This window comes from Struthio camelus, chromosome 8, assembly GCF_040807025.1.
Source record: "Struthio camelus isolate bStrCam1 chromosome 8, bStrCam1.hap1, whole genome shotgun sequence".
NCBI classification, from domain to species: Eukaryota; Metazoa; Chordata; class Aves; order Struthioniformes; family Struthionidae; genus Struthio; species Struthio camelus.
Window position 1 is genome coordinate 5,400,584 of NC_090949.1, and position 15,581 is coordinate 5,416,164.

The following is a 15,581-nucleotide window of genomic DNA, read 5'->3' on the forward strand; positions in this document are numbered from 1 at the left end:
CCAGGCTTGGCTACAAAACACTATCTCAGCAACCTCTATGTGGTTCCTTCTTGTCCCTAGGAAGTTGCTCCCATCCCCTGAGTGCTGGCTGGTTGCTCCCTGCTCCTCATTGCAGCCCGTGACTCTTTGCATGAGCTGTAGCTCACAGTTCTGTGCTGCAAGTCTGTTGCCTGCCACAGCCCATTGCCTAAAACCTTCTTGCCATGTTTCTTCCCCAGAGCAGCCACAGAACTGCTCCCTCTCCCTCAACAGGCATTCATTTGACCAGCTCATTTCTTAAAGAAACTTGCCATTGATTAGGTACCATCTATCCACTATGTAACAATTATTCTAGCTGCTGTTACTCAATTATGACTGAGACAATCTAGGCAACTGTGAAAACAGCTTCTAATTCTACAAAACAAGTCTTCAATCTAAGGTGTGCCCCATGGAACAAGAGCTGAGATTGCTGCTGCATACCCAGCTTCCATACTTCTGTAAGCCATTTGTTAACAAAGACTCACAATCTAGACAACACAGAATAACCTCCAAGTTCTGAAAGTTCATAAAAGGCTAATACCTATTGCATATTTAATAGGAGAGAATTTGTCAGTTTGTGTTTACACCTCTGTAGTATTTTGATAGCAGTGCTTTAACTACTGCATTTATACCACATCTAGTAGAAAGATTACCCAACGTCTGGCTTCAAACTTTTGCCTCTTTAGAGCAAGCATCACTGAAATTGTTTATTATGGTTATGTAACCTTCACAGCACAATGCAATATGTGCCCCTCCTAAATGTAGAGAATCTAATCATGTTATTTAGAAGCCTCAAAAGACCAGTCAGAGAGGATGATTTGAGCAACATGGATAAATATGTATAGTAACATTCCTATAGGAATTACTCCTACAAGGAAAAAGTGAAAGCTGCTCTCCAAAGTGAGCCTGTTCTGAAGTTGCCTTTTAGAGCACTCAGAAGCTGATCACCATGCAAGAGGAACTCACCTGAGACACGTGTCATCCTTGTGGAAAAATAGCACTGCTCTAGGTCCTCAAAATGAGCTGTGAGCCTCTTCCGTCTTGAGGCTAGCGTGCTATTATACCATGGTTGTTTTTTGGTCTGAGTGGAGAACAGAGAACACACCTCTTCAGAAAGGTAAAGCCAGGCCTGGGTTCTATTTCAGATTTTACTGTGTTATAAACAATTCATACATTATTTACAGCAGGTTAAAAGTCTAAAATGATGATAAAGAAGATCTTGCTACTATATACAGGTATTCTTAGGTTTTCACGTTGTGACCTCTCACGCTACAAACGAGAAAAGCTACTCTTAAACAGTTCATTTTTCTCAATCTCCGCAGATGTACAGGTTTTGGCCTCAAGCACAGAACAGACAGCTAGCAACCTTCGGGGAGCTAAGCAAGTAAGGATAAAAGCAGGAGTAGACTATGACACCATCAAGTTGAAAGGCTGATTGCAATGAAGTCTATGAAACTCATCATAAGCGCTTCCCAGCCTACACAAGCAGCAATGCTGGGGAGCAGAAGCAGCAAAGCATTGAAACTACATAAGCAAGCTCTCCTCCTGAAGTAAAACAGAAAATAAGATACTTGTTTCTTTTCCTAACTAGTGATACAAATTCCTCTACTACAAAAGCAGCATGAAAAACACCTTGTTGTAGCTTATATTTAGAAGTCTCACATATTGGATCTTCAGAGCTAATGGGGAAACTTCACAAAATTAAAGAACTAACAAGCCTTCGCTCATGGATTTCCTAAAGAACTACTAGTAATGTCCCTGACCACACACAAAACATACAACGAGAACCACCTGAGTGGATAAGGCCCAGACTGCCATTCAATAGCACTAACAGAACACAATCAGCATGCACCACGAATGATGAAGATTTCTTGACAGTTCGCACAGGAGAATGGGCTGCCCTTATATGACAATCATCAAGAAAGTCAACAAGAACAGGATTAAGTGAAGTTTAGAGGCTCCTGCTCCACTGAAATTTGGCTTGTAACAGTATGAATAATAATCTAGTATTTCAGGGGGAAAAAAAAAAGCAAACCCCAAGCTATGACATCTCCAAACATTACTTACTGCAGAAGGCCCCTGGCTATATACCAACATTGTGACTCAGTTTCAGGACCTCTGCTTCATGCTGATTGCACATAAGCTCTAGACAACTTGTTTCATCTTGAAAGCAATCTCAAAACACATCTAAAACACTGGGAAGTATTTCTACCTCAATTCCTTTTAACTACAAATTTCTAAAATTTTACAGCTTTGAGGATTATTTAACAGAATCATTTTACAGCATGTTTGTATTAGTTTTGCACACCAGCCTTGCAAGTGCTCCAGCCTCTCACAACATATTGTAAGTCATTAGGGCTCAAGATGACTGAAACTATCTGGGAGCAATCACTTCACTCTCGAGTTAAGACAAACTGCCTCCAATACAACAGGCAATATAACCCAAGTCTGAATCTGATCTGCTACATGGTTCTAGTCCACAGTGAAGAGGAATCAATCATTTAAAGTAGTTTACCTGCTAAGCAGTACATCTACTTTAACTTAAGAGGAAAATTACACTGGAACAGGTCTCAAACTGGCACACAGCAACTCAGTCATGCTGAGACAGTCTGTATTAACCCATCTTGATCAGATGCTGGGCAGCCAAGTATTTTTAACTGCTCACACTTGTACAAAACATGTATTGAGCTTCTAAGTAAAGAAGGGTGCTCCCTGGCTACTTTTTACTCCTGGGAAACTGGAGTGAGAAATTAGGGAAAGGACAAAAAACACCCCAGTGCTTTTTATTCAGTGCTCACTATGCTCATTATGAGACCTGAGAAGCCTACTCCAGCTGTTCCAATCAAGGACATTAGTTAGGATTACTGTGTTAGCAAGAGTTACTTTGCTGTCTAGACTCTACTAGCTGCCCTAAAGAGTAGAAAAACAACTGTGAAGAAAACTTCATAGCTATATACAAGCTCCTTACTTCTAGCAGGAGAGGAAGATATTACTACTAAGTACGACTTGCAAAATTCCTAAGGGCCTATGTGATTTTCCTGTTATTTACTTCTGAATCTCAAAATTGGAGAGAAAAACTGTCCTGTAGCATGGCGATATACAAATCCTTCCCTAAGAACATGTTCCCACATTTGTGAGCAATGCAAAGCTAATTATATCGTGAAAGAAAGCTATGCTGTTCATTCCAGTATAGCTTCTTACTGCCGGCAGTGCCCAATGTAAGATTTCTTACCATGACTGACAATTAAGAAAAACAATGCAATTGAGTTTATATTCTTAGTGCTATTTTTCACTGCAAAGTCTTGTTGAAATGAGACCATCTTTGAACTAAATGCTTCTTAACTTCAAAAGTTCTGTTAACTCCTCATCCAAAAATACATTAAAGTTTAATTAGAAAATTTGCACTAGAGTGGAGATCTTGCGCTCTCAAGGACAAAAAAAGATTATTCTCACACAAATAAGGCTGTCATACAAAGCAACTGAAGTCTAGGTTGTTTTGTGTGTTTACTACTGCAGTTATGCTATTTACTCTCACTTCAAGGGCTAAATTAAAGTATAAAGACAAGCAACATCAATGGAGGCCAAACACACACCATACCATATCAGAGTTCTACACATATAATCTCCACCCAAGCTTTGCATACCCTTTAAAAGCAGGTAAAGCTATAACTCTATGTTTAAGCTAAAGCCCACAGACCACAGGAGCAGTAATAACACACATTTTTCATAGACTAACAGAGGGAAGTTCCTAATTACCAGTTCACTGCAAACAAGGCACCTGCATGCACCAATGTCAGTCCAGGATCGATGTGTTTTCTCTAAATCAGTTACGCTATCATCAAGATGCAACAACACTTTTATCTGTTAATTTGCCAATTGTTTACTGCTTTGTTGTGCAAAGGATAGCCCACTACCAGAGCAAAGACACTAGTTACCATGCAACCAACAGGCTGTCTAACTCAAAACCGTTAAATCTTTTTGAAGCTGAGCTGGATACCACTGCCATCTTTACAACCCAGCTGAACCACTGAGCTGTAGGACTATGTATGGCAGCGCTGTTTGCCATTCAGGTGGCCCTGCAGATCAGACCAAGTCTGAAGGCTGCCTGCCAAACAGCTTCACCGTACACTGAACTTACTACCCTAAGCTATACAAATTCTTAATACTGTCTGTAAGGCCCCCAAATTGATGCACTTCAAGACAACTGCATGTTTGCAGAACAAGCGTTTCTTGTTTTTAAACGTTAAACTAAACTAATCCAAAGCTAGCGAAATCAATGCAAAGTGTCAGAGATGTACTGCCTTTCCCCAAGTGCTCATATGGGAGAACGGATGAAACATCAAAACATAACCCCTCCCTCCTTAAGAGGGGCCTCTTCAAAAAAACCCTCTCCTCTGAAAGAGTCAGCTTTGGGAATTAAGTCATATGTCTAAACATATTACACCAATTTTTCGTTTGCATCCATATGAACAGTCATAAGCATGCACAGCCATTCCTACAGCTGTAGGAATGCTCCAGTTTGCTGAGATGACCAGTTAAGACGCTAGATTTGTAAGAGTCAAGTTGACTGGCATCCTGGAGTTGGACTGCATTGTGCCCACCCTCTCCTCGACCTTTGCATTCCCTCCCCCTTATCCCTCTGTGCACAGACATAGGTATTACCTTACCTGAGAACTGCCACTGAAGCCTGGAGGCTGGCTATACTCCGTGGAATCAATAATGCTACTGCAAAATCAAAAGAAATAGTCTGCTTAAATCACTGTACAGTCATCCTTTATCATTTTCAGCCCATTTTTCCCCTTAAAATCAATTTCAAAAGCAAGTATGCCGTTTGATGTAACGGACACGAAAGGCAAGGTTGGTTGTTGGGAGGTGGAGGGAGAGAGAGGAAGTGCTATTTGGGTCCTTTCCCCCCATCCCTTCCCTTTAAATACAGAGACTTCAGAGAAGACCAACATTCTGCTCTAAGTACAAGAAATTTTTGCTTACTGTCACACAATTGACATGTTAGTGCAATCTAATAATTTCCAATTAAAATGCAAAACCATATTCTTTATATGAAATATGCAGGGTAAGACATTTTGAAAATAGCATCCTATCTTATTTTTTTCCAGTTCCCTTAAAAAAAGAGAAGTTTAATGTCACGGCATTTGAGATAGCTGCATGAAAAAAGAGCTAAAGAAACCAGCTTATGAAGAACACTACTGTTCCAGACATCTCTGAATACACGCAAAACCTGGATACAAGTAATGAAGTTCAGATTTAAATTCAAGAGATGCTGCCAGCCAGAATTACATTTCAAGAATATTTCTATTACATCCTTCCAGTTTTCCTTATGCTTGGTTTTCATACAAGCTGCTACTTTGCCCTATTTAAATACAGGGCTAGAAAATACTAAGCCATACATAGTTATATAGTTGTCATTTACAATAATACAACATTTTAAATCAGTATTTTTAAAACATAACATACTATGCAAACTCAAGAGATTTAACTTCCAAAGCTACAAAAAGGACCTGATACAAATAGAAAACAGGTGGTTTGCGACTTTTGCATAGACAGCAAAACATTTAGCCATCCCAGCAAAACACTGAGCCAGATTATAACACGCTTATCACTCCAAGTCTTAATACCTTTAGGATAAGTAAAGTTTAGTACGCAAGAACACAATTTTCTTAGGTACTCACAAGACACATTGCAAATATGTCACCATACTTTGTGCCTAAAAGCCTTTATTCTGTAATTCACTTCTGCTATGTTCGTTTGCTTGGACAGAAGAGAAACTATGCAGTTTCGTCTTCAGTTTTACTTACGAGGTGGCCTTAGACTTAAGTATTTACTGGGAAAGTTGAAGGTTACTTTAAAAAGCTGACAAAATAGTTATAGGTCTTGGTGTTGTAAGACAGAATTGTACCAACTGACGTCTGTGTAATGGTTGCCAGAACTGATGAGTGGACCTGACATTCTAGTAAGACAAGTGATCTGGCTGAAGTGCTAGTCAGGGTACCTGTAAGCCTAAAAGGACAGAAGAGTGGTATCAGCGCTTAAGTAGTCCAAGCATTTTAAAGCTCCACTGTAGGTAGAGGCAAGTATGAACTAAGAAAATGAGACAATTATTTTAAAATATCATTAGGGGTTAACTTTTAAGATTAGATTGATTAGGGTCCTGTTATAGGTAAGAGAAAAGCAAAAAAGAATTTAAGGGATAAAAAATATCATTATTTGCTGCCAGCTATTGCAGAGGAAGCAACAGCAGTGCCATTTCAAGCACAGTCAGGGACAATGAACCTTAAATTAGAACATGGCCACACGAAATGATGAAACACGTACAGCAGATCCTGCCGGGAACAGCAGGAATAAGATGTGCAGCTGGAAAGCAATGAAAAAGTACTCCATTACTAGAGACAGGTACAGTGGCAATTAACAGCAGAACACACAGACTTATAGCGTCTAGTCTCGTCTTGCTGCAGGTTGTCTCTGGTGATGTAAAGCTTTCAAAAGTGCAGACGTCATTTCCCTAACCAGAATACAAATTGAAAGTCATTTGTGCTGTGCCTGTAGCTTAAACAGCATAGGCTTGAATGTTTTCCTTTTTAAAAAACACGAAGCAAACAATCAGAAAATTACAAGAAGTTTCCTCTGTATTCTTTTCATTAAGCTTTAACAGTAGCTGCAATTAGGAAATTCACCTACACTAATATGGATTACTTAAAAAAAAAAAAGCCTAGAACAAAGAAAAAAAAAAGCAGCAACCTGTGGACTAAAAATGGCATTTGTTATATTGTTACCAGGTTGGGGGATGAGGTGAGGGGGTTAGAAGGGAAGGAGATTGATTCGGTTATCAAACCCCTAGAGTTACCAGGCAATAATTTTTAAATCAGAATCTCTCCCCGGGAACCCCTATTAAGATGGCAGTTTGTTATTGTTATTACTACCTGGATAACTAGTCACAGCAATGCTTACTTGTATCTCCTGTTTGCACCATTTGCGCCATTTATTGAGAGCAAAAATAGCACGAGGCTGTTCAGAAAAACCCTAAACAGAACTATTTATTCTCTTCCGTATTCTTCCCTTCTTGTTCTCTATTTAGTACACAAGCCCAGCAGCCTGTAATCCTGCAAACAAGTGTTGTACTATCACCCAATTTAATATTTCATCATGCAGTGTACAAGCACAAAAGAAAATACTTGTTTCCTCTATGGATTGAATATGATAACCCTATTTGTTTTTTCACTAAAGAGCTTATGAAGGAAGATGGGGGAAAGAAAAGCACCCAGCAATTTCACTTTTTGAAGATGTTTATGCTGGGGAAAAAACACAATGAGAAAAAGCAGAGAATCCATGAAGCAAGTCTTTAATTTAGAGGAAGTAGATGAATAAGGCTAAGTCACTAGAGACCAGATAAAGCTGCAAATTCCAGAGTACTCTATCTTCTTGAACTTAAAAAAAAAAAAAAAAAAATCAACGGCTAAAGATTTTTGTCCCATCTCAGCATGAGACTATGATAGCATTGTAATGTCTGCGAAACACTTCAGTAAAATTTTATGATTATAATTCATTAGCAGAGCATTAAGCATGTTAACAGTTTAAATATACCATTTTAATTCAGTGAGAAGTTTAAAAGTCTCTGCAATTTTAATAACTTCATTTCCATGTTAAAATGTTATCTCCAAGTATATTCATATTCCATTCTTACTAGTTCACAGAATCTCTAAAAGGCACTTTGAAGATTAAGTATTTCAGTTAACGTACAAATGGAAAAGTCAGCTGATTTCAAAGCTCATGTCAATTCTTCTGTAGCATTCTTTCCAAGGGGGAAATCAAAGTTACAGTGTGAGACATCCTCCAGAACATATGTTTAATGTAGACAAGAAAATGAATTTCATGAAATACAAGTTACTGGAATCTGAGTCCAAATAATCCAAGTCTTTTGGTACAAAAAACACCACATCTTCAGTAAGATCAGTATAAGATAGAGGCTAAAGTCAAGCAACAAGTGAGGCCTGTTCACAGACTTCCTTCACATACTGCTTTTCCTTTGACTAAAGGAATGTAGGACCACTTCTTACTGCAGCAATATCATTAAGGAATAAAAAAAGAGGGTCTTCCAGCCGAGAGAAAAGGCAACTCTACATACTCTAAAAAAAAAAATCATAAAATTTCTCTTATATCACATTCTTGGTGTTACATCATACAAGAGAAAGAAAAACAAAAATTTCATGGTCTAGATTGAACTCGACAAGAGTAAGAGGATCAGGTCAGGAAAAGACTCCCTGGTCTCTGAAGGCACCTGCCACAGTATAACCCACAACCGTCACCTACCAGATGTCAGCTAAAGCACATCAACTGAGAGTCACTACAGTAACTGGGACACTATTTAATATTTTCAAAAGCAAAAATTGAGAATGAATGACCCTAGGACATGAAAAGAACAGGCAAAGCAACACAAAAGAATTTTTAGTAGGTCAAAGCCAGCATAGGTTAGATGCAGCAGATTCTGACACTCACCAAAACTCTTGGGCTTAAAAGTTATTCCAAGTTTCGTAAGTTAAAAAGAGTTCTTGAGAGTTCATTCGTTAACTCGCCTCAAGTAAAAGACACGTTTCTACTCATGCAGAATTACAAAAAATTTCTAGGTCTGAAGGCAACGAAGATGGTGGTTAAAGTGCGAATGCTGCATCGGAGCACAAATCCAGCCCAACCACAGCTCAGTTTTCCCCAAGCAGCAGTAACATGAAACAAACAACAAGCAATCCCTTTAACAGGCAATAACCAGAAAACTAGCAGAACCTGACAAGGATCCTATGAGCTTCACAAAACCACTGCTTGGAGGAACAGCGATAAGCTGCTTAGAAGACACATGTGCACCTCCAAATTGGACAAGCAATAAAGGGCAGAACAACAAACACTATTCCCATCTTGGCCATATACTCCTGCCCTTTCCCTAAGGCCACCCAGAACTTAGGAGGAGTAGGAGAGATTCTGGTCTCAGTGTCCAAAAACTGGATCTTCATAAAAATTCCCAGCACATATTGCTAGGCTTCTTACCAAAGCACTGTATCTAAATCTCTCCAAGGAAGGAAGTTTAATCATTTTTCTGACTTCTAAGCTACTCTGTTTAGGGCTGCTAATTGCAGAAAAGGTACCAATACAATTTTTGTAACAGAAATCAACAGTTTAGAGAACTCTGCTGTTAGGAAAATACACTAGGGACAGCTGAAAGAAAAGATCATTTAATATTATAACTTGGCCCCGAGAAATCAGAGCTCGCTCACAACTGAAAAACATGGCAACAAAGAAGTAGAACACTGCAAACTCTGGCACATGAAACTTGGATGCAAGAAGTATCTGCAATTTTATCATCAATAAACCAGACTACATAGTATTCCAGACAAAATTCCACTTTTACAATACATTAATAGAATGACATTTCATTAAATCAAAGCAGACAGTAGATAAACAGAGCCAGTAGAGCGTACAGCTGAAAATCTGATACTATGAACCCATACTTTTAACCATTCATACCTTGTGGAAAAGCCAGAGGACATCAACATAATACAAAAATCAGACTTCTCTTAGGCCAAGCATAATTGTGTAACGTTCAGAAAACGGCACGTATGTACAGTGGTAATAGTCACACTACAGCAAAGGCTAATTATCCAAGTTAACTAATCCACACTACATTAAAACCATCTGCTTTCCACAGCATCTAGTTTAGAGTAAACTTTTTATTCAGCTGTACACTCAGTTGTGTTTTTTTTTTTTTACTCAATTCATTCATACTAATATTCACACCAGCTGAGAAACAGAAAACATGCAAATATTGTGTGTATTCAAAAATTAGTTCTGCTTGTGTTTTGTGCATGGCATGGACCCAAAAGTATAGTGCAATACGTACAGTCTGAAAGCCAAGTTCTAAGCAATTGCAAGCTCCGTACCTGTGTGAAGGTGAGGGAGCTTCAAACTGGGGCACCGTACTATCCTCACTGACTGGGGAGTACAAGCCACTCATTTCCTGAAACAGAAAGCCAAGGTAGAACAAATCTGACAAGACATAAACAGTAGGTACCTTTTAACAACAGTATTTACATTGTATTTTTTTTTCAGTTACATAACCAAGTCTGTCTACATTTATTCAACTCCTACCTAGAAGTCTTTTCACCACCTGATTTTTTTTTTTTTTAAATTCTAATTCCAACTGGGTTTCTGAAATCCTGCGATCAGTGCTTTTGCCCCAAAAGAGACAGTTCTGGAGCTTATATTCTGAAAACTAATAGATTTAACATCCAATTGTCTCTAAACTAGCATCAGGAATTTGAACTCTTCCCTCAAACATGGCAGAACAAGCAAGCTGTAACCACATTTCTGAGATACATGCTAACTTTTATCTAACAGCCTTTGCAGTTGTAAAGGAATGTGGGATACAGGTCAAGGCAAAAATACAAAGCCACAAGAAAACAGAGTGAAGAGTTTCATGCCCTAGACTTAAAAGGGGATCTATCAGTCTTCTGCAGGGCAAGTGCACAAGAAACAGAAATTTTGCAGTTAGCAAACTTGGCTTTGCCATTTTCAGATTAAATCACTGCAGTGTGCCCAGTACGAGATTATCTCTTTAAATCTATTTTAGAAATTGAAGCTACACAGGATGCTGCAGCTCATTAGTCAGGGGGGCAAGATGTTCCAGGACAACATTACCAGTGCTTTTAAATTCCCACTAGGGGCCTATTAGCTGTTAGGTAGAAAGTAAGGTATTTGTAACAAGACAGATCCCAGGCTCTGCAGGTCAAAACAAAGGTCACTGTCACACACTAGGTACCTAACCCAGTTAGTCAGCAGTACTGCCCAATTGAAGAGCAGAAAAGCAAGTAGCTAGGTATTCTCCAAAGGATCTCACAGCTTTGGGAATAGCTTCTCCTAGATCTGAAGCAGCCCTATTTTACCAGTCTCAAGGAAACATGTTAAGGTATATTATTTCCCAAGAAGCTGAGAATAATTCAGTAAAGTCAGTGTAAAACATGCTTTTCTCCACCAAGTAACAATTTGTGTAGCTACCAGCTGAAGGGAAGTTCCTGCAGTTGTCAGTCCAATTTTTGTTTGGATAATGCATTAGCACACATACAAATTGGAAGTAAATGAAGAAATCTAGAAGTTACATTTGTGAGCAATAGCTGGGAGCTGGTGCTGTCTACTGGAGACAAGCGGAAGGAGAGCAGCAGACACGCAAGCCGATTCCCAAGGAGCTTGAAGAAAATTGTTTTGAAAGGTGGCAGAATCTGACGCAGTTCTGAAACAGTTTTACTTCAGAGCCAGAACGCAAGAATGAGTAGAGGGAAAGACCAAGGAGGAATCCAAGACTGAATAAGGACAGAAGGATTGAGCTGATGGGTTTACAAATACTTGGAGAATAATTCTTAGCAAAAAATCTGAAGAAATCCCTATCACTAAGAGATCAGAGTGGCATCAGGAGGTAGTCGATCATTTCCGTTTTGATATACGGCACCAGTCAGTTCTGTTCCTAGCCTTACAGGTCTCTTGTGCACCCCGATACACCTCCATTTTAAGAGTGGAACATGGCTAAGTCTTAAACAGGCTGTGCAAATGGTTGAAGAGTAATGCAACACACAAAAATTGTAAGTTATGATCAATATACTGGCTGTTGATTTCAAGCAATTATACTAAAATACTGCTACCAACATAAAGAAATTGAAAAATATGATTATTTAAGAGAGGGCTTCATTGAAACCTAGCTTTTACCAGCCTGCAGCTTGCACATATCAACTAAATGAACAAATTAAAGACAGACCATCACCTGTTCATTTTCCCATTACCAAAGCAAATCCCATAAATTTAACACAGCAGCCCCACAGCAAGGCAGACAGCTTGATGGAAATGAAAATTTGCCAGAGTTGGAACAACATCTGGGCACCTCACCTCTACTCGCTTAATATCCTCTTCCAGCACACTTAGCTCCTTCTGGATCTGCTCCAATTGCTGTGGATAAGAGAATAGCAGAAATCTAAACCAGCATGCATTGCATCACCACCAGGACAAATTAAGATCTTTTCAGAGAGAAACCTTAACTATCTTAAATAGCATACTACATGCCTCAAAAATCATGCTGCAGGAAGTTTATATGCTTAGATTAACATAGATGGGCCCAAGCTACATTCAAGACAAAGCCTGTAATTGTGAAACTATACAAAGCAAGAACTTGATGTACTTTGACAATCATAAAAACATCCACATGTTTCAAAGTAATACATTTAAGCTTCTCTAACACCTTCCTTGCAATTATTTGTAACTGGTTTACAAACACTGAACATGGTTAGGAAAATAAACAAAACAACAACCATGAATGAGACAGTGATCACTGTCTCATTCAAAAAAAAAAAAAATAATGCTTTACTAAGAAATTAGTCTTCTTGTTGTCAAAATCCACTATGAAAAGGGAACAGTATTTCTCTCACTAACATTTAACCATGCCAACTGCCAATTTCAAGTCAAAAGTTCTCAGACAGACAAAAACTTTTATGACCATGAAGAGATTTGCTCCTGGCACCAAATAAACATCACATGGTAAGTCTCACACCTTTGAACAAATGCCTTGGATTACACCATAGGCTCAAGTCAATCTTAACTGAGGGCTGCCACTGCAAGGCAGAGAAGGGGACTTTCTTCCCCTCTCCCCAGGCAACACTCCCTTCCCATTCTGTGGGTCACACAATATTTTACAGGTTTTTGTAATTACTTTGCAGTCAGTCAGTAACTTGCCTTGACTCATCTCAAGCAAGTGAGGCCACAAATTCAATGATTACTATTTATCCTAAGCAAGAGCATCATCTTATCAGCTTACCAACTCTAATTCCCACTCTCATTCAGTGGAAGCGTCCCATCCAAATACCCACATAGCCTATACACAGCTTTGCAAAACCCTTAACACATACACTGTTCTAGGTAAGAGCTCTTTAAGCCCGGACTTCACTAGCGGGCTCTTCTCTGTGCCTTTTTATTGCAGGCAGGCAAAACCCAACTTCAATGTATATCTGGCTCACTCAAATTCACCAGTCTAATGAATAGATTCAGAACTGAAAGTCCACCTGATTCACCTTAACTCACATTGAACACCACAGACAGCTAGCACTAAGGTCCTTGACCAGCAGTTGTTATCAAGCTGGCAAACTTGGTAACTTAAAGTTTAAGCACAACACATTTTTTTTAAAGGTCAGGCAAATTTTTGTCCTCATGAATTTATATGGGAATGTCAAGTTGCCCAAATCCAAAGTTATTAGTACTACTGCTATGACATATCCCCAAGAACGTTTGGCAAACCCACTACCCAAAACCTCACTCCCTTGAGATCTTAAGTCTGATCCTTAAAGTGATAGAATGTTTTGTTTAAACATAAAACAAAAATCCTACCACTAAAAACCCTACTATTGACCAGTTTCAAATATCCATGGCCTCTGCATCAGATAATCCACTATTTTAATTTACTTTTTCAACAAAGACTGTTGGGTCCACATCTATTTTTAACATGACTTTTTCCTTGGAACAAGATGACACTGTATTTATATCCCAATCTCTCTACTCTGGAGTGAGGTTCTCAGTTTATATTTAATTTTAGGCACAGATAGTACAAGTTTTAAACCATTAAACTAGACTGCCACAGATAATTTACAAACCACTACACCACAACAGATAATTTGCACTTGCGAAACCTACAGCAAGAATAGCAGGTGGTGCTACAGCTTCAAGAGTAGTGGTAAACCTAAGTGACACTTAGGCAGCATGTGTCCTGGCTGTACTCAGCTCTAGCAGCCAAATACCATTAGTTCCCCCACTTCCATAAATTCCATTCTAAAAGAGTAAGAAAAACACACTTCCAAGTTCCAAAATTTTAGAAAGGAGATAAGTTATTCTACAACGTACTGGCTCACAGCCAAAGTAGAAGACTGAAAAATAATTGACAGTTGTTGCCATCACATAAACAGGAGACCTTTTTATAGGCGCAAGAGCAGATACTTATTTGCCAGCTTTTATTAACTAGTGCATGAAGCCAGAAGTATGAGATCTGGAACTTCATCTACTGTTGCTAATACTTCTTTCTAGTTACATGAAGGCAAGCAATGTAAACGTACTGTAAACTTACCAGCTAGAAGCAAATTCTAAGCCTAGGTAAGGGTGTTACAGTGTGCTTCTAATCCCTGATGTCAGACTACAGAAAGGGGCAGGAGGGTAAAAAGAAAAGTATCACTGTTTAACATAACAAAGAGGCTATCAAAGCAGGGTGTTTCAGCAACAGAAAACCAAGGGCTAAGAGTTGAAGACCCCCAAACAAAGGGGAAGAGCAGATCAAGGCAAAGGCGTGCAAAAAGCATCTCCAACCCCTGCTTATGTCTTGCTGTTTCCAAAGGCAAGAAACTTCTCACAGGAGGAAGAAGCTGACCAACTGCCTAATTGGTTACCTGATATTCAGCCAAACCAGTTAACTGAATTTCAAGATGCTCAATTTAGGAAGAGTCTTCTTTTACTATCAGGATCAAATGACTTATTCCTGCCCACAGTGCGACTTTGTCAGAAGCTTAGTTTGCATGTTTCATGGTTCAGGTTTAGTCTAAAAACACCTTAAATCAGTTCATGTTCATTCTAATTAAACTCTGAAAAATTAGACTACTGATTTATAATTTCCAGCCATTACGGGAGGCCTAAGAAAAGCTAAATGAGTTAATGAGTCTTTGCAGTATATCCAGACTTACGGGACCTTAATTTCATTTTTACTCTTTGTGGGGCAGGCCAAGTAAGCCAAGTCCTGTCCCAGCGATGGGCAGAATCAGACCTGCCAAACTTTAGATTAAGTCAGCAAAAATACTTTAGAATGAACACTTAAGATTATGGAAAAACAGAAGCACACGTTATTAATTCTTAGACACAGAAGCTTTCCTAGAATTGAAAAAGCCAACATGGCCAAGAAAAAGGCTTCGGTTCAGCAGTCATAACAAGCCTAGTCATTTAAACTCCATTGTGAATAAAATACAAGAAGTGAGTGCAGAAGGCTGTGGTTCTAAGTGACACACAAAAACATACCTACATACAGAAAGGGGGAAGGGGCCCAAAATAGCCTACATTTTTATCACCTCCAGAAAAAAATTTCTGGAGACATGTCAAGAACTGCAAAGGACTGGGAAGATCTGATATCAGAACTGCATGTCACTTAGAAAAGGAGGCCTATGCCGCAAGTCATAGCTGATCTGCGCTAAACAAAATTCATAGCGAAGAGCTTTGAGGACAGAGAAGCTTACATAGCAAACCAGCTGCGCAGTATTCAGGGCAAACAGGCAGCTTCACTGCTGCCCACAACCAGCAGTCTTAACTACTTCCAATAAGGGCAATAGGAGAATGGCGCTCTTTCAAATTCAGTCTTTTCAGAGGTTGCTGAAGAATTAGAAGTGCGCGACCACGGGCAACTGCTGTTCAAACATAGAGACTAGTGGTAAGAGGTCAAAAGAGGAAATCAAAGCAATATCCAGAAAGAGAAACTGATGCTCAGCAGTTATAGAAGAGAA

The 15,581-nt window shown here is 39.1% G+C and overlaps 1 protein-coding gene across 2 annotated transcripts in view; it reads right to left on the bottom strand.

Annotated features, from left to right (window-relative positions):
- The window catches only part of COP1 (COP1 E3 ubiquitin ligase), a 134,662-nt gene that overhangs the window by 96,582 nt on the left and 22,499 nt on the right, over positions 1 to 15,581 (bottom strand). For both annotated transcript variants that reach the window (XM_068951758.1, XM_068951759.1), the window contains exons 7-10: positions 11,950 to 12,009; positions 9,957 to 10,033; positions 4,686 to 4,743; positions 985 to 1,099 (exon numbers count right to left, since the gene is read on the bottom strand). In XM_068951758.1, coding sequence (XP_068807859.1) covers positions 985 to 1,099; positions 4,686 to 4,743; positions 9,957 to 10,033; positions 11,950 to 12,009 — 310 coding nt within the window. The remainder of the gene's footprint in view (positions 1 to 984; positions 1,100 to 4,685; positions 4,744 to 9,956; positions 10,034 to 11,949; positions 12,010 to 15,581) is intronic.